At 42.7% G+C, this 26,794-nt stretch overlaps 1 protein-coding gene and 1 non-coding gene across 4 annotated transcripts in view; both read right to left on the bottom strand.

Annotated features, from left to right (window-relative positions):
* The window catches only part of SUN3 (Sad1 and UNC84 domain containing 3), a 47,118-nt gene that overhangs the window by 4,495 nt on the left and 15,829 nt on the right, over positions 1-26,794 (bottom strand). For all 3 annotated transcript variants that reach the window (XM_044946418.2, XM_044946417.2, XM_006074682.4), the window contains exons 3-8: positions 21,135-21,238; positions 11,149-11,189; positions 9,451-9,622; positions 8,090-8,174; positions 5,510-5,625; positions 2,918-3,085 (exon numbers count right to left, since the gene is read on the bottom strand). In XM_044946418.2, coding sequence (XP_044802353.2) covers positions 2,918-3,085; positions 5,510-5,625; positions 8,090-8,174; positions 9,451-9,622; positions 11,149-11,189; positions 21,135-21,238 — 686 coding nt within the window. The remainder of the gene's footprint in view (positions 1-2,917; positions 3,086-5,509; positions 5,626-8,089; positions 8,175-9,450; positions 9,623-11,148; positions 11,190-21,134; positions 21,239-26,794) is intronic.
* Positions 13,505-13,608, bottom strand: LOC112586680. Its single transcript, XR_003111176.1, has one exon. It is a non-coding gene; the product is annotated as a U6 spliceosomal RNA (small nuclear RNA).

The following is a 26,794-nucleotide window of genomic DNA, read 5'->3' as shown; positions in this document are numbered from 1 at the left end:
GTAGGATTCCTGGGGTCAACCTTCTAGAAACCACACTCTGGGGTCTCCAACCAGACCATCGAGCTGTGAAGCTTGCTGTCAACTTGCCCATAATGTGTGCAGAAAAAGCCAGCTTTTGACTGTTCAGCTCTTAAATGAGACAGACAAGCATCACCAAATACACGAGGAAAGCACTTAGCAAGGAAGATGGAGCCCATATTATAAATAGCAAGGGAGGTACTTGGGAGTATGTGAAGGAGCTGAAAACATGGAACAAATCTACATCTGCTCATATCTTCAGACGTTGGAGGGAAGGTATTAGAACCACAAAGGAAGATATTTAGATTCTAGAAAAGGGAGCATTTGCCAAAAAAAAAAAAAAAATCAGAATAATCATGACAGCAGAATTTAAATATTCAAAATTAGGTTTAAAATATAAATTGATTAGATATTCCAAACAGTAAAACAGAAAACCAAAGAAGAAACATAAGATTAAAAACATTTTTAAAACAACAGATTTAAAACAAGTCAAATCCTTAGAGAGTGGAGCTGAAATCCCCTGATAACAGCTGTGCAGCAGGCCTGACCAGGCACCAGGTGGGAAGAGATAGGAGCAGAGTGCTCCTGAGGGATATCTTTAAAAAATAAAGGAACTTCTCTGGTGGTCTAGTGGTGAAGAGTCTGCATTGCAATGCAGGGGACATGGGTTCGATCCATGGGAAGGATGCAGGGAAGGGATAATTATGGAGTTTGGGATGGATACGTACACCCTGATACATTTAAAGTGGATAACCAACAAGGATCTGCTGTAGAGCACATAGAAAGAACTCTGCTCAGTGATGTGGCAGCCTGGTTGGGAGGGGAGTTTGGGGAGAATGGATACGCGTATATGTACGGCTGAGTCCCTTTGCTGCTCACTTGAAACTATCACATTATTAATAGGCTATACCCCTGAGAGAGTCAGTTCCTAGGCAAGTTGATAGGGAGTCTAGAGGTCCCCAAGGAGAGAGGGGTCTGGAATCCTCAAGGAGGAAGAACGGACAAGCTTTTTTTCTTTCTCCACATTCCTTAGGATTATTTAACAATAATGTATCCTGCCTAAGGACAGTCTTTGGATTCAACCTTTTGTTATCTTAAAATGTTAATTATGGGAGTAGACCTGGTCTTTACAAGGATGTATCTTGCCTGAGGAAAGTGTTACCTTAAAATGTAAATTATGGGAGTAGGTCTGATGAGGTCTTTACAACCTCCAGACATTCTTTGGATTATATAACCTCATTGTTAACACTAGCAAGCGGGTACTCTTTTTGCCCCCTTCTGATGCCTATGTCAGAAGCTTTCTCTATCTCCTTTATACTTTAATAAAACTTTATTACACAAAAGCTCTGAGCGATCAAGCCTCGTCTCTGGCCCTGGATTGAATTCTTCTCCTCCGGGGGCCAAGAATCCCAGTGTATTCGCGTGACTCAACAACAACCTTTCACCCCAATACAAAATTAAAAGGTTTAAAAAAAAGAAAATGTATTCAAGGTCATTGTATGACTCAGCTAAGAACAATACTGTTCACAGAGTCACAATGAACACATTGGATGTATACTGAAGCTGAGATATGCCATCTGCCAGTGTCTCACACATGAAACACAGATTTATCATGTGATCTAGAAACTCCGCTCCGAGGCACAAACTCAAGAGAAATGAAAACCGAGGTCCACAGAAAGCTTTGTACCCAGCGCCTCACAGCAGCACTGTTCATTGTTCATAGCAGTCAGAAGAGTGGGATCCACTCAAATGTCCAGCAACTGCTGAATGGATAAATAAAAAGGGGTCTATCCATATAGTAAAGTATTATTCAGCAATTAAAAATGAAATATTGACATATTTTAGCCTACACAGACCTTGAAAACATTATGCTGAGTGAAACAAGCCATTCACAAAAACCATTCACATATAATATGATTCCATTTTATAGGAACTATCCAAAATAGGGCTTCCCAGGTGGCTCAGTGGTAAAGAATCTGCCTGCTAAGCAGAGACATGGGATCTATCCCTGGATTGGGAAGATCCCCTGGAGAAGGAAATGGCAACCCGTATTGGAGCAGTATTCTTGCCTGGAAAATCCCATGGACAGAGAAGCCTGGCAGGCTGTAGTCCAAAGGGCTGCAAAGGGTCAGACATGACTTCGTGACTAAACAACAATGACAACATTTGAAAGAGGCAAATCTATAGATACAAAAGAGACTAGTGGTTGTCAGTGGCTAGGGCAGTGAGGTGGGGGATGAGAAGTGACAGATAAGGGGTGCAGGGTTTCTCTGGAGAATAGTAAAAATACTCTAAAATTGATCATGATCATGGTTACACAACTCTGTGAATATACCAAGAGTTACCAAGTGTACACTTAGTACCTGACTGAATTGCTGATGTGTGAATTATATCTCAATAAACCTGTTTTTTTTTTTTTTTTTTCTTTTAAGTTAAGACATAAACATTTTGGGAGAATTGGGAGAGGCATGGAAGAGAACTAATCTCCATTATCCATTCAAGGAAGTCAACAGTAACAATCAAAACTGAAAAATCAAGGAATAATAGTAAAAGCAAATATGAAGGCAGTATCCACATGAGCAGCCCAAACTCTGGCAAGTGAAAGCTTCCAGGGAGTAAAAATTGGTGGGAGAAGTGGGACAAGGGAAAATCTTGTTTCATTTTCATCTATGGGAATTGTACACGTATAACTTGGATAAAATTTTTAAAAATAGCATTAAGTAGTAGTAATCATCTGGTCCAACCCTCTCACATTGTAGATGACAAAGCTGAGATACTAGAAGTAATACACAGAAATAGAAATGTTTAGCTGCACAGCTCAGATGAGACCCCAGCTCCCAGTTCCTAGCTGATCACCTCCTATAACCCCTTCTGAAGGAAGATTTAGACAGCTCCTCACATAGACAGAAAATTCCTTGGGTGCGCTGGAGATGTTTCCTGAGGGGGACACCTTCTCTGAGATGTGCTCCATGGTAACAGCAGTTGGTATGATCTTCCTGGCAAGCTTGATTAGGGCATGACCCTGGGAGCCTGGAAAGGCCCAGCACTTCCCAGGGTGGACGTCCGGCTGGAAAGAAAGCACTGCATCAATCCCTGACTTGCTTATATATATCCACTCCTACAAGGTTGGCCAGCTAAGCACCACTGACGATAGATCTTGCTTATGCCTATAATATGAAGGCACTGTGTGAGACGTATCAAACAGCAAAGCTTCCAGATTCCCACAGGTGTGCTGACGTCAATCAGAACCTTTATTTCATGAGTATGTTTTCTTTTGTTGCTCTACTTAAGACTGTAGGCTGCTAGATGCAGCCGGTTGGTATGAGTGGTGATAGCACTGGTGAAGACAGTGCTGGTGGTGGTAATGAAGAGAGAGGTGACAATGACGGCAGGTGACGGTGATGGTGGTTAATGTGATGGTGGTGGTGGTGGTGATGGTGACGGTGATGATGGTTAATGTGATGGTGGTGGTGGTGGTGATGGTGATGGTGACGGTGATGATGGTTAATGTGATGGTGGTGGTGGTGGTGGTGGTGATGATGATGATGGTTAATGTGATGGTGGTGGTGGTGATGGTGACGGTGATGATGGTTAATGTGATGGTGGTGGTGACGGTGATGGTGATGGTGATGATGGTTAATGTGATGGTGGTGGTGGTGATGGTGATGGTGATGATGGTTAATGTGATGGTGGTGGTGGTGGTGATGGTGACGGTGATGATGGTTAATGTGATGGTGGTGGTGATGGTGACGGTGATGATGGTTAATGTGATGGTGGTGGTGGTGGTGATGGTGACGGTGATGATGGTTAATGTGATGGTGGTGGTGGTGGTGATGGTGATGGTGATGATGGTTAATGTGATGGTGGTGGTGGTGGTGATGGTGACGGTGATGATGGTTAATGTGATGGTGGTGGTGACGGTGATGGTGATGGTGATGATGGTTAATGTGATGGTGGTGGTGGTGGTGGTGGTGATGGGTGATAATGATGATGGTTGGTGATGATGGTGGTGATAGTGGTACCAGTGCTGGTGATGGTGGTGATGGTAGGTGATAGTGGTGATAATAGTGGTGATGGTGGTGGTGATGGGTGATGATGGTGATGGTGATGGTTGGTGATGGTGGTGGTGATAGTGGTATCGGTACTGGTGATGGTGGTGATGGTAGGTGATGGTGGTGGTGATGGGTGATGATGATGGTGGTGGTGGTTGGTGGTGATGGTGGTGGTGATGGTGGTGGTGATGGTGATGGTGGTGGTGGTGGTGATGGTGATGGGTAATGGTGATGATGGTTAATGTGATGGTGGTGGTGATGGTGGTGGTGGTGGTGGTGGTGGTGATAACAGTAGTGGTGATGGTGGTGGCGATGGGTGATGATGATGATGATGGTGGTTGGTGATGATGGTGGTGATGGTGGTGATGGTGGTGCTGATGATAATAGAGATAATAGAGGTGATAACGGTGGTGACAGTGATCCTGGCACTGGTGCTAAGGAAGAAAAATGATGTCCATCATTTTCTAGATCTAGACTGTACTCTGGACTGAGATTTATAGGTTTGCCCCTGAAGGTATTTCTAAATTAGAAATAAATTCAGGTGTGTAATTATGGTTAAGAGCTCTACTGTCAGTTGGTATCAAAGGCCTTTTGAATTGAACTGAAATGTTAATGAAAATCTTACTTGGATAGAAAGATGGTAACAATAACCCTGTGTACGAGACAGCAAAAGAGACACTGATGTATAGAACAGTCTTATGGACTCTGTGAGAGAGGGAGAGGGTGGGAAGATTTGGGAGAATGGCATTGAAACATGTAAAATATCATGTACGAAACGAGTTGCCAGTCCAGGTTCGATGCACGATACTGGATGCTTGGGGCTGGTGCACTGGGACGACCCAGAGGGATGGAATGGGGAGGGAGGAGGGAGGAGGGTTCAGGATGGGGAACACATGTATACCTGTGGCGGATTCATTTTGATATTTGGCAAAACTAATACAATTATGTAAAGTTTAAAAATAAAATAAAATTAAAAACAAACAAACAAACAAACAAACAAAAAGAAAATCTTACTTGGAAATTTCTGCTGTTAAAATCGGGCTTTATAAAAATGTGGTGACCTGAAGAGCACAAAGTACACTACTTGCAGTCAGGGGTCATGCACCTTCAACAGGTATTTGTCAAGTGACTGAGGTTTTTGGTGGAAAAGGAAGACTACAGAATCAGCTTTAAGAGAAGATATGGAATGTGTATGTCCTATTTGAGAAGTACATAGTCTAGTTCACTGACCTTAAAATAAGAATCAATTAGCTAATCATAGTTTTCTGCCCATAAAATAAGACATAATGTATTTTGATGGCTATAAAAATGCAAGGAGATGGTTTCAGGTTCTCTGACAAGTTCAGAGCTGTGTCTCTTTCAGACATTAATATTTTCATGATAAATAATAGGAACAAGATCCTAAAATATAAACAGGTTATTTTTAATCTAACTCTTACCTGGAGAATGATGTCTGGAGGCATTTCATAATTTAAGAAGCCGATCCCATGCCAGTACAGTTTTGCTTTATTATTTTTGTAACTTTCTGAGGTCCCAGCTTCAACAACAGAGGCTCCTGATAAGATAAAATCGTTTTTTAAATTAAAAAAAAAAATCACACAATTCAAAACACCATTTAGATTTTAATGGTGCTGGAAAACTATTACTGGGCAACTTACAGATGAGGTAAAACTCATACCAGGAAATTGGTGGTAAAAGTATGATTTTCAGCTTTCATTACCACTGAAATATTGTCACTTTGAGAAAATCATGTTTGTTCTGTGGTTTCACAAAATTTCTGGAACTGACATTATGATAAAAAAAAAATAAATCTGGAGCCACTGATTTAGACATGGAACTAGTAGGTGGATTGTGTTTATTACCTAAAGAAACATCTAGATCCCCACATTTTAACAGCTTTTGTGATAAATAAACCCGATTCACTCAAAAACAAAAGCAGAAAAACCAACAGTGTCATAAATATACTAACAAGTTGTATTTATAATGGCCTTTCTTCAGATTCATTGAGCTTTAATTTTAATCGAAATAAAAAATATACTCATCAAATATTATCCCTTCAAATTACTTCATTTTAGAAGTAAAAGGTGTTTTAAGAAATAAAATGCAAATCACTTCCTTAAATTCCATCTGGGTATCAAAATACAGCATTAAAAAAACACAAGTATGAGTGAATATCAAATCACCAGTGCTTTTTCTGAGGCAGGATTTTAATAGTGAAGTTTGAGAGTGTTTACAAATTCCGGATGAAAGGCCTTTGTCAACAATGTGGTTTGTAATACTGTCTCCCAGCCCATGACTTGTCTTTTCATTCTTTTCAATATCTTCTTGCCAAGCAGAAGTTTTAAATTTGGATGAAGCCCAAATTATCCATTCTTTTCCTTTTGGAACTGTATGTCCAACTCTTTGAGCACCATCAACTTGCTTTTTCCCTACTGTCAAAAGTTAATTAGTGTGGGATTATTTCTGGACTTCCTATTATGTTCCATTGATTTCAAACTCTCATTACTGCAGCTTTATAATATTGTAGCTTAACATCAGGGAATCCTCCAAATTTGTTCTTCTTTCAAAACTGCTTCAGCTATTTTAGAGACAGTTTGTAGACGTCTACAAACAGTTGTGCTGGGATTTTGATCAGGATTGTATTGAATCAACAAACTAGTTAGAGAATTGCCATCTTAAAAATATTGAAACTTTTAATCGACAAACATGGAAGATCTGTCCAGCATTTAGGTCTTCTGTTATTTCTTCCATTTGTGGGTTTTGTTTGTTCATCTGTCCAGTTTTTAGCACACAGATCCTATGAAAATTTTATTAAATTTACACCCGAGAATTTCATGTCTTTCACTGTCATTGTGAATAAGACTGTTTTTAAATTTTCTTTTCCCAATTTCTGATCATGAGCATTTAAAAATGAAATATACACAGTTGAACTTACTAATTTCACTTATTCTAATAGAGTTTTGATGATTCTCTATGTAAATCTCTATGTAAGTAATAATTATTTGGCAGAGTCTTTATGGCTATATATGGTATCGTGTCATCTGCAAATTGACACGATCGTTTTACTTCTTTTTCTGCCATTTGGATGCCTTTTACTTCTTTTCCTCTCTGATTGCTATGTCTTGGATTTCCAATACAATGCTGAACAAAAGTACAAAAGTGGTGAGAGCAGGCATCCTTGTCCAGATTCCGATCTTAGAGGAAAAAGCGTTCAGCTTTTCACACTGAGTACGATGTTAGCTGTGGACTTGTCATAGATGCCTTTACTATGTTGAGGTAGGTTCCCTCTATATACTTTGTGTTCTTTTTAGTGATTGCTCTGGCAATGTTAATACACATAACTAACTTTTCAAAGTCAGTTTACAGTTAATACCTTACCAATATGTGTAAAATTCAAAATTTTATATCCATAGAGTTTAACCTCACCCATTGACCTTCCCTCAAGACTTGTCACATCTACATGTATTAAAACCCCATCAGGGACTTCCCTGACAGTCCAGCGGCTAAGACTCTGCACTCCAAAGGCAGGGGGTCCAGGTTCACAAGTCACGGAGCAGCTAAGCCTGTGCACCACAACTACGAGCCCACGTGCTGCAATTACCGAAGCGCACGTGCTGCGACTAGGGAAGCCCGCAGGCCTGTGCGCCTCAACAAGAGAAGCCAACAGAATGAGAAGCCCGTGCACCTCAACAGAGAGTAGTCCCCGCCCACCGCAACTGGAGAAAACTTGGCACAGCAGCAAAGACCCAGTGCAGACCAGTATTTTTTTTTTTTTTTTTTTAAAAAAGGACGTTACATAGAGTTGAGACACTATCACTTAATCACTAATGGTGCATTGAGACTAGTTATTAGCAGTCATTTTTGTATGTAGAAGACAAAATGCAACGAAGTTTGTGATGCTTACGCAAACTTGCTGTGGCAGGCAGGCTTTCTCTGTGGTCCTCTTCACAGACGCTAGTGAACGGAGATCGTTCTGAAGTCCTGACTTTTTACATCGAGCTTAACGTTTCTTTACTCACCTGCCGACTTAAGGGCATAATCAGCCATCTGGACTTGATCTTCTCTCAGCTTTTTCAGTATGTAATTCACCAAGTTGGACATTTCCTATACAAATTGTAAAAAGAGTTTCCTGTTAAGAATCTCCATCACCTTCTTGAGTCTTGACAATTTACTCTATTGATTCGGACCTACGTTTGCTAATCGGCCAAACACACACAGGTTCTTCCTCTCCCCTCCACAGATCAGTGGGATCCGTGTTTCACAGGCAGCTGAGGTATCAGGGAGCTGAGAGGTGCTGGGCCACTCGCCAAGGTCATGGAGGAAGGCTGGATGTCAGTCCCCTGAGGAGCACCCCAAAATGCTCGCACAGCCCAGTGAGGTTATGTGTGCGACCTGCTGGGCCCCCCTGCTTAGCAATGAAGACTGGAGTGTTCTGTAGCTGTTTGGGAATCGAAGGCAGTTTACACAGAGCACATGATTGCTTGTGTTAGAAATTATTCCTCTTTTAAATCAATATTGGGTTATAAGGATGTTCTCAGTCTTAAGAAACCAAGCATCCTGAGAGAATGTAACGGTCTGAGTTCTAAATAACAAAGCACTTTGTCCCAGGGCCGTGAGGATGGGGGCTTGGAGGCAGTGGTGGTCAGCGTCAGCAGAATGTGTGCTTCAAAAAACAGAATCTCAGGAAAAAGAAACAAAGCCAGTGCTAAGAGAAGGAGAAGAAGTAAAACCAAGCTCTTGGTCTTCATCATCATGTTGCCTGATCTGGTGCTCATCCAGTCAGATACACTAGCGTTAGGTCCCTGAATAAAAATATTTTACTATTTAAGTATTTGTGTATAAACATTCAGAGACTGCCATTTGTGAATGAGCAGTCTTTTTTTTTTTTTTTTTAACTGCAAAATAAAACAGAGTCAGTTACTTATTTGGGTGGAAAGTCAGTCTTACTGCAATACAAAATCTTCCCTGTGACACAGCCATTATGAAAAAGTGTGCTTCTAGGGGTGAGCCTTAGTAAAAGTAAAGTAGGGGCTTCCCTGGTGGCTCAGATGGTAAAGAGTTTGCCTGCAATGTAGGAGACCCAGGTTCGATCCCTGGGTTGGGAAGATCCTGTGGCGAAGGGAATGGCTAGCCACTCCAGTATTCTTGCCTGGAGAATTCCAAGGACAGAGGAGTCTGGCGGGTTGCAGTCCAAGGGGTTGCAAGAGTCAGACATGACTGAACAACTAACACTTCACTTTACAAGCTAATGTAGAAAAGGAATTTTCAAGAAGAAAGAAGACAGACCACACATCCCAGCCATCATTACATTTCCCCATCACATAAGTTGTCCACTTTCTGGAAGTGGACACGCCCCTGCCTTCCTCCCAGGCTCACTTACCTCATTGATGACCTCGGTGTGGTTCCAGCCTTCAGCGGGGTCTATGTCGGCATTCCAGCTATAATTGTGCAGACCATCCCTCATGTCTCTAAGCAATGCCTTTAGAACATCTATTTGTTCAATTAAAAGGAGAATTTCCCGGAAGTTGTTTTCCAAAGTCTGGCTCTCCTTCCTGTGAATGGAGACCTTCACTGTGAAAGGAGGAAGCAGTGGACTCCCTGCCAGCCCCATGCTGGGCTTCAGGGTCAGCAAAACCAAGCAGTGCTTTACCTTGCAGAAGAGAGAACCCTGAGTGAGGGGTGCCCCCTTTCCTAGAGAACGGCCCTGCGCTGTGCATGAGGAGCAAAGACATTTCGGGAAGCACTCCTGAGGGCATCGCAGGCATGGGCTGTGCTCTGTGCAGGGAAGGGGGGCTCAAAGGCCTTCACTCATCCCATTCTTCCCTCGGGGATTGAGGCCAAGCTGACTTGAGCAACTTAATAGTGCCCCAAACCCCCTCTCACCACCTTAGGGGCAGGGCACCTTGCACTTTGAGTGGGGTACGGAGCAGGGGGATGCCAACCAAGCCCTGAAATTCTGTGAAACAGCCTTTAGAGACGAGTGACTGAAAGATTCAGGGGCCCAGGGGTGGGGGCTTAGGGGAATGGGGTGGGGGTGGGGCAGCTGCCTTTCACCAGCTCAAGGGTGCAAGATTTTACTTCCCAAGAATCGGCTCTGCTACTTGTACAGTTTGAGAGTTACTGATAGAGAGAATAAGAAAATGTCAAACCAATGGGTATTTCTTTATGTTGAAAAAATGTAAGTACTGTTAATACTTATTGTGTGTGTGTGTGTGTGTGTTTAGTCACTAAGTTGTGCCTGACTCTTTGTGACCCCCATGGACTGTAGCCTGCCAGGCTCCTCTGTCCATGGGAGTTTCCAGGCAAGAACACTGGAGTGGGTTGTCCTTTCCTCCTCCAGGGGATCTTCTCCATCCAGGGACTGAACTCATGTCTCCTGCATTAGCAGGCAGATTCTTTACCGCTGGCCTTCCCTTTACCAGGGAAGCCACTTCTTTCCCCCCAGTTTATGAAATGGGCTTCCCTCATGGCTCAGTGGTAAAGAATCTTCCTGCCAATGCAGGGGATGCAGGTTCAATCCTTAGGTCGGGAAGATCCCCTGGAGAAGGAAGAGACAACTCGTTCTAGCATTTTTGCCTGGGAAATCCCATAGACAGAGGAGCCTGGTGGGCTACAGTCCATGGGGTTGCAAAGAGTCAGACATGACTTAGTGACTAAAAACAACAAACAAAAAACCAAAAACTTATGAATCAATATATGTTCACAATTTGGAAAATACAAAACTGCTGAAGAAATAGAAACTGTTAATAGTTTTTGTAAAAGTTTTTATCCCATGCAAAAAAGTTGTATTAAATAACAAAATAATTTTGTGTCCCACTACACTTCTCAGATAACCAAATATATTTTTAAATTATTTTAATGGCTTCATAATTCTCCATTCCAGGTATTTAAACCCTGGTCTATTTTTCTAATTTTATCCCATTAAAAAAAATAATAAATAATACTGAAAGCACCTCCCAGAGTACGTTCCCTTCAAGAAGGATCCACAGAAGTAGAAATTAGTTTTATAATTTTACAAAAGCATTTCAGTGTTTGGACACACGCCAGAAAGTCACACACACGAGAACATCTCACTCACTTTAAAAGTTCCAGTTGCTCTTTTGGCATTCGAAGCCTGGCCTGGAAAATAAAACAGAGCAAAACCAAATCATTCCAAATCCTGCCTACTCGGGTGGAGTTGTTTTTCTTATTTGTGGAGGGGAAGGAAATCAAGGACCACCCTTCATAGACACCCCTGGCCAGCAGGACCCAGAGTCTCTAAGACACCTGCATCTTCCTGCAAAGAGTGATGTTTAGAGGAGATGCAGAGACATCCAGCCCTGAGGCTTGTCCCTGTAAACAGTGAGGAGCATCCCTTTGTACATGAGGAAGCTGGCTGCTGGAGTCCATTAGCCATGACATCAGGAGGATCACAGACGCTTATCTAACACCGACAGGGGGTCTCAGAAGGACCGTCTTGTGTTTGAACAGGTGGTGCCCCAGCCAGGCTGACGATGCTTCTGATGTCGAGGATGTACAGGGTCTCAGTGGAGGCAGTCCACACAGGGACAGTGGACCGAGGGTCTGCTCAGGCTGCCGTTTCCCGCTCCCACTCCAGTTCCCCCCACCAGCTCCTCTGTGTGGGAGGCTCCACATGCCACTCTGGTTCCTGGATCCCCCAGAAATAGCTGAAAAGCTAGCAGTTTAAACTGACAGAGGTGAATTCTCTCATGGGCCTGAAGGCCGAAAGTCCAAAGGCAGGCTGTGGGCAGGGCTGTACTTTGCTGAGACTCCAGAGAGAGTCTGTTTCTTGCTTCTTCCACCTTCCGGCGGCCCTGGGCTTCCTGGCTGGCGCGGTACCACCCAGGCCTCTGCCTCGTCCCCACGGGCCCTTCGCCCCCGGCTGCTTCTCCTCTGTGTATCTCTCATGAGGACACGTCTCAGTGCGCTTGAGAGACCATCTGGGAGAGGGAGACAACTTCATCTTAGGATCCCCAATTATGTCTGCAGACTCTTTCTCCAAATAAAGGTCCTGTGGGCGGGTTCTGGGGGTTGGGCCATGAAATAGCTTCTCGGGGCTCACTTTCACCGCAGGGACCATCCATGTGTTCTCTGACAAACAAGGCCCATCCTCTCAGCCGACAAGCCTGCTTCCATGTTTCAAAAACTCTGGCTTCCCATCAGTGTGCTGTTAAAATGGTTCAAGGCACGAGGAACATCTTATCCATGCCACTGTGTGCCATACAGAAAACAATTACCTCACTTTCTTTTTTTCCTGCTGAGCATTTTAATTTCATTTTAAAAATTTTTATTGGAGTATCGTTGCTTTATGACGTTGCGTTAGTTTCTGCTGTACAGCAAAGTGAATCAGCTACCTGTATACATGTATCTCCTCTTTTTTGGATTTCCTTCCCATTTAGGTCCCCACAGAGCACTGAGTAGACTTCCCTGTTCTATACAGTAGGTTCTCATTAGTGAGCAATTTAACTTATTACAGGCTTTCCTCAATATTTTTCTTTGTACAGAGATGTGGAGTTGGGAGCTGATTTTTGGTAGGGATAAATTCTTATTTCCAGTGTTTCAGTTGCTGTTTGAATAGGTTTCCTCTCACTAGGGACAGTGTTTTGCATTTCTGTTACTTTTTTTCTGTTTTACCCTTAAAAGAACATATAGAAAGTATGCCTTCACTAATTTGCTGATAAATGAATTTCAGAGTTCTTTGAAAGCTAACATTTTCCTAATTTTTAAAAGCATTTGCCTCATTCCCAAAAGGACTTCAGGTGGCTTCCACTTTATGAACAAACATAGAATAAAAAGTCTTTGAACAAAAAAGTGAGGCAATGAAAGTGAATAGAAAACAAGGACTGGAAAAGGACGAAAACATGTGAAAGATGGGTGTGACTTCAATTCCTGGAGTTCTCAGCTGTGGCCCTACATCTGTTCCTAACATTCTAACAGCGGAATTAGGTGTGGGTGGGAGGGAATGGGGGAGACAAGAGTTGGCAGCGGTCCACAGGGAAAAAAAGAAAACCTCAAAGATGTGGCAGAGGCTGCTTTGCCTATGGCTGGTAATCCATCCCTTCCATGAGGCTCCTGTGATAAGAACGCGCTGGGTGTCTCCTAAGAACTTTCCCAGGGCTTCCTTCCTGGCAGGTGGGCAGAGCCCCATGGAAGGTTAGGACAGCTGTCCAAAGTCTTCATTAAGACTCTGCAGCAACTCCAACAAAGCACCTGCTGGCCAACCCTAAACATGCCCATTAAAGGAGGACCAGTGGGCATCTGCAGTCAGTTGAATGGGTGTAGAATTGGCAGCCTCCTGAGAAATGACAAGGTGAAGGAGAGAACGCAAAGGAACAGCTGTGGGCAGGGCCACAGCCTTGCTTCTTCTTGCTGTTTCATTGTTTTACCCTTAAAAACATGGAAGACTTATCAATTAAAAATAAATAACGATTTTTAAAAATATGGAAGCCTTCACAAATCTGCAAGTCGTCCTTGTTTGGGGGCTGAGCTGATCTCTGCATTGTTCCAGTTTTTGTATATGAGCTGCCAAGCTGAGCGCTGTTTTGTTTTTTCAGGTAAGGTTGATTGAGATCCAAAACTTTATGTCTTAGACTGTGGCTCCGACACTTAGAGCTAGGACAGACTGGATGCAAGAGCTCACAAATGCCTCACGTGGCCAGTACTTCTTTCTTTTTTTAGACAAAACTGTCACAAGTTAGGGCTTCCCAGATGGCGCTAGTGATAAAGAATCTGCCTGCCAATGCAGACAACAGAAGAGACGCGACTGGATCCCTGGATCCGGAAGATCCCCTGGAGGAGGACATGGCAACTCACTCTAATATTCTTCCCTGGAGAATCCCATGGACAGAGGAGCCTGGCAGGCTCAGTCCTTACGTCACAGAGTCAGACAGGACTGAACAACTGAGCATGCATGCAAGTTATCTAATTTTAAACCCTGTAACTTCCAGGTGAATCCTGGAAGCTATCGGATTGGCCAAAAGTTCGTTCAGTTTTTTTCCTGTAAAATGGCTCTAGTAGTGTTTAGCTGTCTTTAACTTTGTTTTAAACAATTTTGTTAGGTTGTATTGTAACTGCTGATATATCAGTGTGCATTTATAAAAAATTTATCAAATTGGTGAATTTTTGTGTGGCCATTTTAATACTGAAGACAGAAGAAAAAAGGAACATTTCTGGCATATTATGTTTGGCATAATATGCATATACCATTTTGGGCATATTTAATATATCAAGAAAGATAAAAATGCAACTGAAACACAAAGATTTGTGGAGAAGCTGCTGTGAGTGATTGAACATGTCAAAAGTGGTTTGTGAAGTTTTGCGCTGGAGATTTCTGGCTGAACGATGCTCCACGTTTGGGTAGACCAGTTGACAGGGATTAAATCGCGACATGAAGTGAGATTACTCAATGTTACATCATGTGGGAGATAGCCACCATATTCAAAATATCCGAATCAAGTGTTGAAAATCATTTGCACCAACTTGGTTATGTTAATCGCTTTGATGTTAGGGTTCCACATAAAGCCTTCTTGACCATATTTCCACCTGTGATTCTCTATTGAAACATAATGAAAGTGGTCTGTTTTTAAAACAAATTGTGATGAACAATGAAAAGCTGAAGAGACTGTGGGGCAAGTGAAATGAACCACCACCAGCCACACCAAATGAATATGTACTGCTCTCAACTAGACCAACTGAAGTTAGTACTCAATAAATAGTGTCTAGAATCAGTCAACAGAAAGCCCGTAATCTTCCATCATGATAATGCAAGACAGCATGTTTCTTTGATAACCAGGCAAAAACTATTGCAGCTTGGCTGGGAAGTTCTGATTCATCTGCTCTATTCGCCAAACACTGCATCTTTGGATTTCCATTTATTTCAGTCTTTATAAAATTCTCTTAATGGAAAAAGTTTCAAAAACATTTTGGGAAAATGGAATTATGAAGTTGCCTGAAAAATGGCAAAAGATAGTGGAACAAAACGATGAATACATTCAATAAAGTTCTTGGTGAAAATGAAAATTCACCTAAAAATCAAAGGAACTTTTTGGCTAGCCTAATACAATGATTGCAGATTGCACCTGCAGTTAGATCATTAAGCTTGCTGCTTTACATAGAGTTTTAGATCTAAACCAATTAAATATTTGGAGCAAGTAATTTGCAATCATTGGTCTTAAGCCCTTCATTGTGATGGTGAGTATATGGTCACTGAGACTGTACCGTGTGTGACAGCTGAACTGTGTCCTTAGCGTAAGTAAACAGGACAGGCCAATGGCCACGCGCGGCAGAGCTGGAGTTTGTCTTTCATCTCTGGAATTTATAGCTGTGTGGCTTTAGGCACACACAGAAATTCCCTCAATTGTTCTGATCCAGCATCCTGATCTATAAATAGATTCACTCCCATTGGAGGATAAAGTGATACCTGTATTTAATGTACTTACAATAACTTCTGGCGCATTATCCTCCTGTTCTCCATGGTGGGAGACTGGGGGGTGGGGTACATCTAACTTTCTGAAAAGCAGTATTGGGACTTTCCTGGTGGTTCAGTGGTTAGGACTCCATGCTTCCACTGCAGGGGGCATGCGTTCGATCCCTTGTCAGGGAACTAAAATACTATATGCCTTGTGGCAAAAAAAGCAATATTGATTAATTAAGATTCACTATTAAAAGATTAAAAGATTCACCTAAAATTGTGAATATCCTTCCTGTATCCTTCTTTTAGTTTATCCTAAGTAAAAAATCAAGAATGAGTGAAAAGATTCAGCAACAATGACATTTATATTGAAAAGTTGAAAACAATTCGATTGTTGAGAAATAAGTATTTGTTAAATATATTATTTATCCATAGGAATATTAGTTAGCAATCAAATGCTGTTAAAAGTAATATCTAAGGACTCCCCTGGTGGCTTAGTAGCCAAGACTCCACGCTCCCAGTGCGGGGCCCTGGTTCTATCTCTGATCAGGGAACTAGATCTTGCATGCTACAACTGAGACCCAGCACAGCCAAATAAATAAATATTTTTTAAAATAATAATGTCTAAAGACAGGGGAACATCTTCAAATCTATTGTTAGTTGAATTTTAAAAAAGGCTGAGAAACAGCTTCTATTGCATGTAGCTTGGGATCTATAAAGAAGTCACATGGAAATGAGTCACAGATTCATATGATTTCTAACAGAACTCTCTTCTGTGTGAAAAACAGGTTAACCATTGGTCACTGATCATAGTAAAACGCTGATGTTGTTGTTTAGTTGCTAAGTCGAGTTTACCTGTTTTGAGACCCCAAGCCTGCCGGATATCCTCTGTCCATGGGATTTTCCAGTTAAGAATACCGGACTGGGTTGCCATTTCCTTCTCCAGGGGATCTTCCCCAGCAGGGGACGGAACCTGTGTGTCCTGTATTGGAAGGCGGATTCTATACCATTGAGCCACCAGGGAGACCCAGTAAAACGCTACCCGCGTGAAAAATACCGGCTTTATATGCTCAGCCTTAGAAATTAAGGAGAAGGCACTGTTGAGTGTGCTGATCCATCTAAACCTGCGAAGTGGAGAGGAAGGAGACCTTTAAAAATGATAGCACTCTCATTCACTCCTTCATCCACTCCTGCTGGTGTCTGTGGAGCCTCCGCATTCCGGGAACGGTGTCAGGCTTGCACAAGCTCTCTGCTCATTCCAACGAGTCCACGGTGAAGTAGAGACTGAGGTACAGGGACTGTCACCAGTAGGCGGCTGGCCACAGAAGCCTCTCCCAGGTGACCCGTGAGCTGGGCTGAAATGCCAGAGAGGAGGTACTCCTGCAAAGATCTGGGGCAGAATATCATAGGCAGAGGGAGTGTATTAGTCAGGGTCCTTCAGAAAAACAGAGCAGGATGTGTGTATTTACACAGACTTACTTTAAGGAACTGGCTCATGTGATTGTGGAGGCTGGGAGTCTAACATCCGTGGGGCAGCCCAGCAGGTCCATGACTCAGAGGAGAGCTGATGTTGCAGCGCAGGTCTGAAGGCATCTGGAGGTGGAATGTCTTCCTTTTTAGGAGAACTTAGTCTTTTTCTCCTAAAACCTTCGACTGATTAGACGAGGCCCACCCACCATATGGAGGATAATCGGTTTTACTCAAAGTCTACTAATTTAAATGTTAAACTTACTTTAAATATACCTTCGGAGTAACATCTAGACTAGAGTTATCTTGGGTTTCCACAAACCCACAAGGAGATGCCCTTCCATCTGGGACCTGATTCTCACAGATTCTCAGTGTGGGCAAAATGAGCAGCCTCCTTGAGCTTGTGGGTGCTTTCTGTGTGACCTGTGAACTCCCCGAGGAATGATCCTCACTAGGCTGGAAAGCTGCAGGGACCACACGCGCTCCATCTTCCCCTTTAGGGGCTCCTCATGACAAGCACCCTAAGATTCAGAAATTGCTGGATGAACCAGGAAACAGAGAATTTCAAAAGCCCCAAGGGAACTCAGGTCAAGTTTGCTGACGGGGTGAGTTCATTGATCTGTCCCTTCCTCCGACAGAGCAGTGGTTGACTTGATTGAAGCTCCTGCCTTTCTTCCCCTCTCTTGTCTTCAGAGGCCAAAGTGTAGGATGGACAAGGCTCCTCCTGGCACACTGGAGAGTCAGGGCATGCACCAGAGAGCAAACACCCGTGTCTGGTCCATTCTCCTCTAGCTAGCTCCAGGACCGACACAAGCCATTCTGTCCAGAGCTCCAGGCAGGGGTTAACTGAAGTTCTATCTGCCAGGGCTTCCTTGGGGTGCCAGCTTAGTTTGTTTGGGTTGCACCAGAACACCAGAGACTGGTCAGCTTGTGAAGAACAGTTGATTTCTCACAGCTCTGGAGCTGCAATTTCACGATCAAGACACCAGCACACCAGCAGAACTGGTGTCTGATGAGAACCACTTCTGGTCCACAGACAGCGTCTCCTCACTGTGTCCTCACATGGCAGAGACATACCCTCTGTGGTCTCTCTCTCTTTTACGTTGTATTGATTCATTCATTCATTTGACTGCACTGGGTCTTCACTGCTGTGCACAGGTCTCTAGCTGCAGCAAAGGGGAGCTACTCTGCACGGTGGTGAGTGGGCTGGCTCCTCTTGTTACGGAGCACAGGCTCTAGGCTCACGGGCTTCAGTAGTTGTGGGGCACGGGCTTAGTTGCTCCTTGGCATGTGGAATCCTCCCAGACCAGGGATCAAACCCCTGTCCCCTGCATTGGCAGGTGGATTTTTAACCACTGGACCACCAGGGAAGTCCTGGGTTCTCTTTCTTTATAGTACTAATCCCAGTCAGGGGGCTCCACCCTTATGACCTAATAACTTCCCAAAGGACCCACCTCCTAATACCTGGGGTTTGTTGTTGTTGGTTAGCTGCTAAGTCATGCCCAACTCTTTTTTGACCCTCACAGACTGTAGGTCGCCAGCTCCTCTGTCCACACAATTCTCCAAGCAAGAATACCAGAGTGGGTTGCCACTTCCTTTTCAGGGGATCTTCCTGACCCAGAGATCGAACCTGAGTCTCCTGCATTGGCGGGTGAACTCTTTACCACTAAGCCAATAGGGAAGCCTTAATACTTGGATTGCTGCTGCTACTGCTGCTAAGTCACTTCAGTCGTGTCTGACTCTATGCAACCCCATAGACGGCAGCCCACCAGGCTCCCCCATCCCTGGGATTCTCCAGGCAAGAACACTGGAGTGGGTTGCCATTTCCTTCTCCAATGCCTTGGATTAGGTTTCAACATATGAATTTTGGAGGTGACACAGCAATCAGTCTATGACCTTCTAACTCTCGCCCCCCAAATTAATGCTCCTGCATGCAAAATACATCCTTTTATCCCAACAGACCCCAAAGCCTTCATTCATTCCAGCATCAACTTATGTCTAAAGTTCAATGCCTCAACTAAATATCATCCAAGTCAGATACGGATGAGACCCCGCATACAATCCATCCAAAGCAACCTCCCCTCCAGCTAAGATGCTGTGAAATCAAACAAATTGTGTACTTTCAAAATACAGTAGTGGGATCAGCATACTATAGACATTCCCATCGCAAAAGGGAGAAACTGGGAAGCAGAAAAATTGATGGATCAGAAACATCCAATCTGTGGCAGGAGTTTACAGGGATTGGAGACTGTGGAGGATTTTTAGAGTCTCTTAGTCACAAAACCGGAGAAGGAAATGGCAAACCACTCCAGTACTCTTGCCTGGAAAATCCCATGGGCGGAGGGGCCTGGTAGGCTTCAGTCCATGGGGTCGTAAAGAGTTGGACACAACTGAGCAACTTCACTTTCACTTTTCACTTTCCTGCATTGGAGAAGGAAATGGTAACCCACTCCAGTGTTCTTGCCTGGAGAATCCCAGGGACGGGGGAGCCTGGTGGGCTGCCGTCTATGGGGTTGCACAGAGTCGGACATGACTGAAGCGACTTAGCAGCAGCAGCAGCAGCAGTCATAAAACCACTTAGTAGATCTCCAGTCCCAACATTATTTATTTAAAAAAAAATTATTGGAGTACAGATGATTTACAATGCTATGTTAGTTTCTGGAGTACAGCAAAGTGAAGCAGTTATACATATCCATGCATGCTAAGTCACTTCAGTTGAGACCCTATGGACTGTAGCCCGCCAGCCTCCTCTGTCCATGGGATTCTCCAGGCAAGAATACTGGCGTGGGTTGCCATGTCCTCCTCCAGGGGATTGTTCTGACCCAGGGATCGAACCAGCGTCTCTTACACCTCCTTCATTGGCAGGTGGATTCTTTACCACTCAGTCAGTTCAGTTGCTCAGTTGTGTACGACTCTTTGCAACCCCATGGACTGCAGCATGCCAGGCTTCACTGTCCATTAGCAACTCATAGAGCTTGTTCAAACTCAAGTCCATCAAGTTGGTGATACCATCCAAGAATCTCATCCTGTCGTCCCCTTCTCCTCCTGTCTTCAATCTTTCCCAGCATCAGGGTCTTCAAATGAGTCAGTTCTTCACATCAGGTGGCCAAAGTATTGGAGTTTTAGCTTCAGCATCAGTCCTTCCAATGAATATTCAGGACTGATTCTTTTAGGATGGACTGGTTGGATCTCCTTGCAGTCCAAGGGACTCTCAAGAGTCTTCTCTAACACCACAGTTCAAAAGCATCAATTCTTTGGTGCTCAGCTTTCTTTGTAGTCCAACTCTCACATCCATACATGACTACTGGAAAAACCATAGCCTTGACTAGATGGAACTTCATTGGCAAAGCAATGTCTCTGCTTTTTAAAGTGCTGTCTAGGTTGGTCATAACTTTCTTCCAAGGAGCAAGCGTCTTTTAATTTCATGGCTGCAACCACCATCTGCAGTGATTTTGGAGCCCAGAAAAATTAAGTCTCTCACTGTTTCTATTGTTTCTCCATCTATTTGCCATGAAGAGGTAGAACCAGATGCATGATCTCAGTTTTCCAAATGTTGAGTTTTAACCCAGCTTTTTCACTCTCCTCTTTCACTTTCATCAAGAGGCTCTTTAGTTCTTCTTTGCTTTCTGCCATAAGGGTGGTGTCATCTGCATATCTGAGGTTATTGATATTTCTCCAGGCAATCTTGATTTCAGCTCGTGCTTCTTCCATCCCAGCATTTCTTATGATGTACTCTGCATATAAGTTAAATAAGCAGGGTGACAATATGCAGCCTTGACGTACTCCTTTTCCTATTTGGAACCAGTCTGTTGTTCCATGTCCAGTTCTAACTGTTGCTTCCTGTCCCGCATACAGGTTTCTCAGGAAGCAGGTCAGGTGGTCTGGTATTCCCATCAATTGAAGAATTTTCCAGTTTGTTGTGATCCACAGAGTCAAAGGCTTTGGCATAGTCAATAAAGCAGAAGTAGATGTTTTTCTAGAACTCTCTTGCTTTTTCAATGATCCAGTGGACGTTGGCAATTTGATCTCTGGTTCCTGTGCCTTTCTAAATCCAGCTTGAACACCTATTAGATGTTTTATTAGATATTCACATGCAAAACCAATATAACACATGTCTAGTTGGACTCTCTTTGTAGCACATTAAATTTTAAATGAGTAACAGACAAAATGATTTAAGGAAACATCACCTGGTAATTGTAAAGCCGTGAACCATATTCTGCAATTACAGCATAAATTTGTCTGGATTTCTGAGGAAACGCTTTCTCTTTAAACTTCATGTGATTTATAAATCCTGTTAAAGAAAAGATCAAATTTGATTAAAGAGTTTATCTGGAAATACTTATATTTTACATTGATGAAACAATTTATATTTTTAGGCAGCCCAAGAAAAAAATAAAAGTTCCTTCTCTGTGTCCATTCAGGCCTCGTCCCTCCCTCCTTGATGTGTGGTGTGCATGCACATTAACCATTAATCAGAGTGCCTCAAAGATGGGGATGAACTTTATATAAATATCAGTATGTCATTTTAACATATGAGCCTTTGTCTCAAAAATGTATATGACTGTGCCTTCAACTTCTAACACATGGAACAGGTCTCAGAGCTTCTAAGAGTCTGTCTCGTGGGATATAATTGTCAGTTTAGCTTGGATAAAATTCCTCTTTTTTCTTCTTAACTTGATTGTTAGTTGAATTTTTGTTGACAACATATACTAATAGAAATTTCTCTAAGGCGGGAAGCTATAGCAAGTTAGTTTTTTTTTTTAATTTTTCATTGTGTTGGGTCTTCGGTGCTGTGGGGGATTTTCTCTAGTTGAGACCAAAGGGGCTCCTGTCCAGTTGCAGTGCTCAGGCTTCTCGCCGCAGTGGCTCCTGTTGTTGTAGAGCATAGGCTCTACGGTGCACACGCTTCAGTAGTTGAGGCTCACAGGCTTAGTTGCTCCTCAGCATGTGGGATCTTCCCGGGCCAGGGATCAAACCCATGTCCCCTGCATTGGCAGGCAGATTGTTTATCACTTGACCATCAGGGAAGTCCTATGTCAGGTTCTTGAGGGACAATAATTTTCAATGGCAGCAAAAGGTGCTCAAAAAATTGTTTCTCCATTGACACAATCATCAGCTGGCAAAGACTATCAAGATCAACTTTATTGGAATTCCAAAACCTAATCACAAGCTTGCATCAACCAGAGGACTGAAGGAAAGGGCAGATTATTTTTGGCAAGAGAGCAGTGTGGCATTATCACTCACTTGCATACTATCTCCCAGAATGGTGGCAGTGGCTTTGTGGGTGGCAGCCAATATTTCTGATGCAGCTTGCTTGTGCCAGGGATCTAACACAGACCTTATTCTTCAACTACTTTGACTCTATGTGCTTATCTGCCTGGTGTTGCCCTGATTGTCTAGTGCAGAGGCCAATCTTCATTTCTATCCACTCCCATGCACTAGAAAAATCTTCTGGGAGGGTATAATGACTGTTGAAAGAATTGAAGACATAAACTGGCCATGATCATCTGAGCAAGGGACTGTGAATGGAGAAAGTGGCAGACAGATCCAACATTATGGGAGAGAGAAGGCAGAGGATGAAGGCTCATGTGGGAACAAGGGCTTGGAAGGGAAGGGAGAGTGTGGTGTGAGTGTCCAGGACTGGACACATGCTCAAGAAAGATCCCAGAGAAGACCCCAGGCTTGCACCTTAGGTGGATCTGTGGGCTGCATGCAAACAGGAAGTGAAGATTATGACAGAGTTGTGGGTGGCCCAGTTTGGCCTTGAAATAGTGTCCCAGCTTAGAGCCAAACAGCCCAGACTGGGAGAGTGGTTCTCACATCCTTGCTCTCTCTTTCTTATTCATTGATCCTAGGAAACCTGTCAGGACGTTGGTTGACCACTGTGATATCAGAAAAGTGACCATCACTAAACAAACAAATGACTACAGCCCTCAACAAGTAATAAAGCAACCTTTGGAAAAGGGGAAATGCCAATTCCTAGAGTTACTGCATTATAAAACTGAAATGTCTGGTTTACAACACAAAATTACAAAGCATACAAAGAAAAGTATAGCTCATTAAAGGGAAAAAAATTTGACTTACATCTCTGAGGAAGCTCAAACTTTGAACTCACTGAACAAAAACTTTACAAATCAACTGTCTTAAATATGCTCAAAAACTAAAGGAAACCATAGACAAAGAACTAAAGAAAACCAAAGAAATGAAGTATGAATGAAGTGAGAATATCAATAGAAAAATTACAAAAGGAAACAAGTACAAATTCTGGAGACGTAAAGTACAATAGCTGAAATGAAAAAATTCACTAAATAAGCTCAACAGCAGATATTAGCGGGCAACAGAGAGATTCAGTGAACTCAAAAATAGAACAACTGAGATTATCAAGTGTGATGAGAAAGAGGAGACTTGCAAATCCAGAGTTAGGCCTATACATCTACAGCTGATTGAATTTTTTGACAAGGGTAACAAGACCATTCAATGGGGGAAAATATCTTTTCCAACAAATGATGCTGAGACAACAAGATATCCATTTGCTAAAAAATGAATTTGGTTCATTTTAAATTCATTTGCTAAAAATATGAAATTTAAAAATTCATATTATATATAAAAAATAACTCAAAATGGATTGATTAGCTAAACATAACAGTAAAAATCATAAAGTTCTCAGAAAAAACACGGGGGTAAGCCATCATGACCTAGAATTTAGTAATGGATTCTTAGATATGACATCATTAAAATTGAAACCTTTTATGCATCAAAGGACATTACTTAAAAAGTGAAAGGACAATCTATTGAATAAAGGGAAATATTATGTATCTGAGAAGAGTCTAGTATTCAGAATATATTTTTAAAAAACTCTTACAAGTCAACAACAAAAAGACAAAAACCCAATTAAATGGGCAAAAGATTAGAAGAAATTTTCTCCAAAGAAGAGGTATAAATGGCAAACAAGTATGTAAAAAGTTGCTCAATATTAGTTTATATCATTCATTGGTGGTGGTGGTGGTTTAGTCACTAACTCATGTCCGACTCTTGCAACCCCATGGACTGTAGCCTGCCAGGCTCCTCTGTCCACAGAATTTCCCTGGCAAGAATATTGGAGTGGGTTGCTATGTCCTTCTCTAGATACCAGTCATTAGGGAAATATAAAGTACAGAATAAAAAATACAAAATCCCAGTGAGACAGCACTTCACATCCACCAGGATGGCTACAGTTGTAAAAAAACGAATAGCAAGTGTTGGTTGAGGATGTGGGAAAACTGCGACCATCACACACTGCTAGTGGGAAAATAACATGGTGCAGTTTTTCCAAAAAACAGTGGCAATTCTTCCCTAGCAATTTACTAGTAGGTGTATAACCCATAGAATTGAAAACAGGTATTCAAACAAAGGAGCAGCGGCTGCGATGGAGCAGGAGTGGCCGAGAGGAGCTACCCCATGTCCAAGGTCGGGATGGTGGCCTAGAGGAACTACTCCACGTCCAAGGTCAGGGGCGGCAGCTGTGCTTTGCTGGAGCAGCTTTGAAGAGATACTCCACACCCAAGGTAAGAGAAACCCAAGTAAGACGGTAGGTACTGAGAGAGGACATCAGAGGGGAGACAGACTGAAACCATAATCACAGACAACTAGCCAATCTGATCACACAGACCACAGCCTTGTCTTACTCAATGAAACTAAGCCATGCTGTGTGGGGCCACCCAAGATGGATGGGTCATGGTGGAGAGGTCTGACAGAATGTGGTCCACTGGAGAAGGGAATGGCAAACCACTTCAGTATTCTTGCCTTGAGAACCCCATGAACAGTATGAAAAGGCAAAAGGATAGGACACTGAAAGATGAACTCCCAGGTCGGTAGGTGCCCAATATGCCACTGGAGATCAGTAGAGAAATAACCCCAGAAAGAATGAAGGGATGGAGCCAAAGTAAAAACAATACCTAATTGTGGATGGGACTGGTGATGGAAGCAAGGTCCGATGCTGTAAAGAGCAATATTGCATAGGAACTTGGAATGTTAGGTCCATGAATCAAGGCAAATTGGAAGTGGTCAAACAGGAGATGGCAAGAGTGAACATTGACATTCTAGGAATCAGCGAACTAAAATGGACCGGAATGCGTGAATTTAACTCAGATGACCATTATATCTACTACTGTGGGCAAGAATCCCTTAGAAGAAATGGAGTAGCCATCATAGTCAATGAAAGAGTCTGAAATGCAGTACTTGGATGCAATCTCATAAATGACAGAATGATCTCTGTTCGTTTCCAAGGCAAACCATTCAATATCACAGTAATCCAAGTCTATGCCCCAACCAGTAATGCTGAAGAAGCTGAAGTTGAACGGTTCTATGAAGACCTACAAGCCTTTCTAAAATAACAACCCCAAAGGTGTCCTTCTCATTATAGGGGACTGGAATACAAAAGTAGGAAGTCAAGAAACACCTGGAAAAAGAGGCAAATTTGGCCTTGGAGTACAGAATGAAGCAGGGCAAAGGTCAATAGAGTTCTGCCAAGAGAATGCACTGGTCATAGCAAACACCCTCTGCCAACAACACAAGAGAAGACTCTACACATGCACATCACCAGATGGTTAACACTGAAATCAGATTGATTATATTCTTTGCAGCCAAAGATGAAGAAGCTCTATACAGCCAGCAAAAACAAGACTGGGAGCTGACTGTGGCTCAGATCACGAACTCCTTATTGCCAAATTCAGACTGATATTGAAGAAAGTGGGGAAAACCACTAGACTATTCAGGTATGACCTAACAAATCCTTTATGACTATACAGTGGGAGTGAGAAATAGATTTAAGGGACTAGATCTGATAGAGTGCCTGATGAACTATGGATGGAGGTTCGTGACATTGTACAGGAGACAGGAATCAAGAACATCCCCAAGAAAAAGAAATGCAAAAAGGCAAAATGGCTGTCTGAGGAGGCCTTACAAATAGCTGTGAAAAGAAGAGAAGTGAAAAGCAAAGGAAAAAAGGAAAGATATATCCATTTGAATGCAGAGTTCCAAAGAATAGCAAGAAGAAATAACAAAGCCTCCCTCAGTGATCAAAGCAAAGAAATAGAGGAAAACAATAGAATGGGAAAGACTAGAGATCTTGTCAAGAAAATTAAGAGATACCAAGGGAGCATTTCATGCAAAGATGGGCTCAATAAAGGACAGAAATGGTATGGACCTTAAAGAAGCAGAAGATATTAAGAAGAGGTGGCAAGAATACACAGAACTGTACAAAAAAGGTCTTCACAACTCAGATAATCATGATGCTGTGATCACTTACCTAGAGCCAGACATCCTAGAATGTGAAGTCAAGTGGGCCTTAGGAAGCATCACTATGAACAAAGCTAGTAGAGGTGATGGAATTCCAGTTGAGCTATTACAAATCCTGAAAAATGATGCTGTGAAAGTGCTGCAGTCAATATCCCAGCAAATTTGGACAACTTAGTAGTGGCCACAGGACTGGAAAAGGTCAGTTTTCATTCCAATCCCAAAGAAAGGCAATTGCAAAGAATGCTCCAACTACTGCACAATTGCACTCATCTCACACGCTAGTAAAGTAATGCTCAAAATTCTCCAACATAGGCTTCAGCAATACGTGAATGGTGAACTTCCAGATATTCAAGCTGGATTTAGAAAAGGCAGAGGAACCAGAGATCAAATTGCCAACATCTGTTGGATCATCAAAAAAGCAAGAGCATTCCAGAAAAACATCTACTTCTGGTTTATTGACTATGCCAAAGTCTTTGATGGTGTGGATCACAATAAACTGTGGAAAATTCTGAAAGAGATGGGAATACCAGACCACCTGACCTGCCTCTTGAGAAGCCTGTATGCAAGTCAG

Source organism: Bubalus bubalis, chromosome 8 (genome assembly GCF_019923935.1).
Source record: "Bubalus bubalis isolate 160015118507 breed Murrah chromosome 8, NDDB_SH_1, whole genome shotgun sequence".
NCBI classification, from domain to species: domain Eukaryota; kingdom Metazoa; phylum Chordata; class Mammalia; order Artiodactyla; family Bovidae; genus Bubalus; species Bubalus bubalis.
The sequence above is the reverse complement of the archived record's forward strand: the minus strand, read 5'-3'. Positions and strand labels throughout refer to the sequence as shown.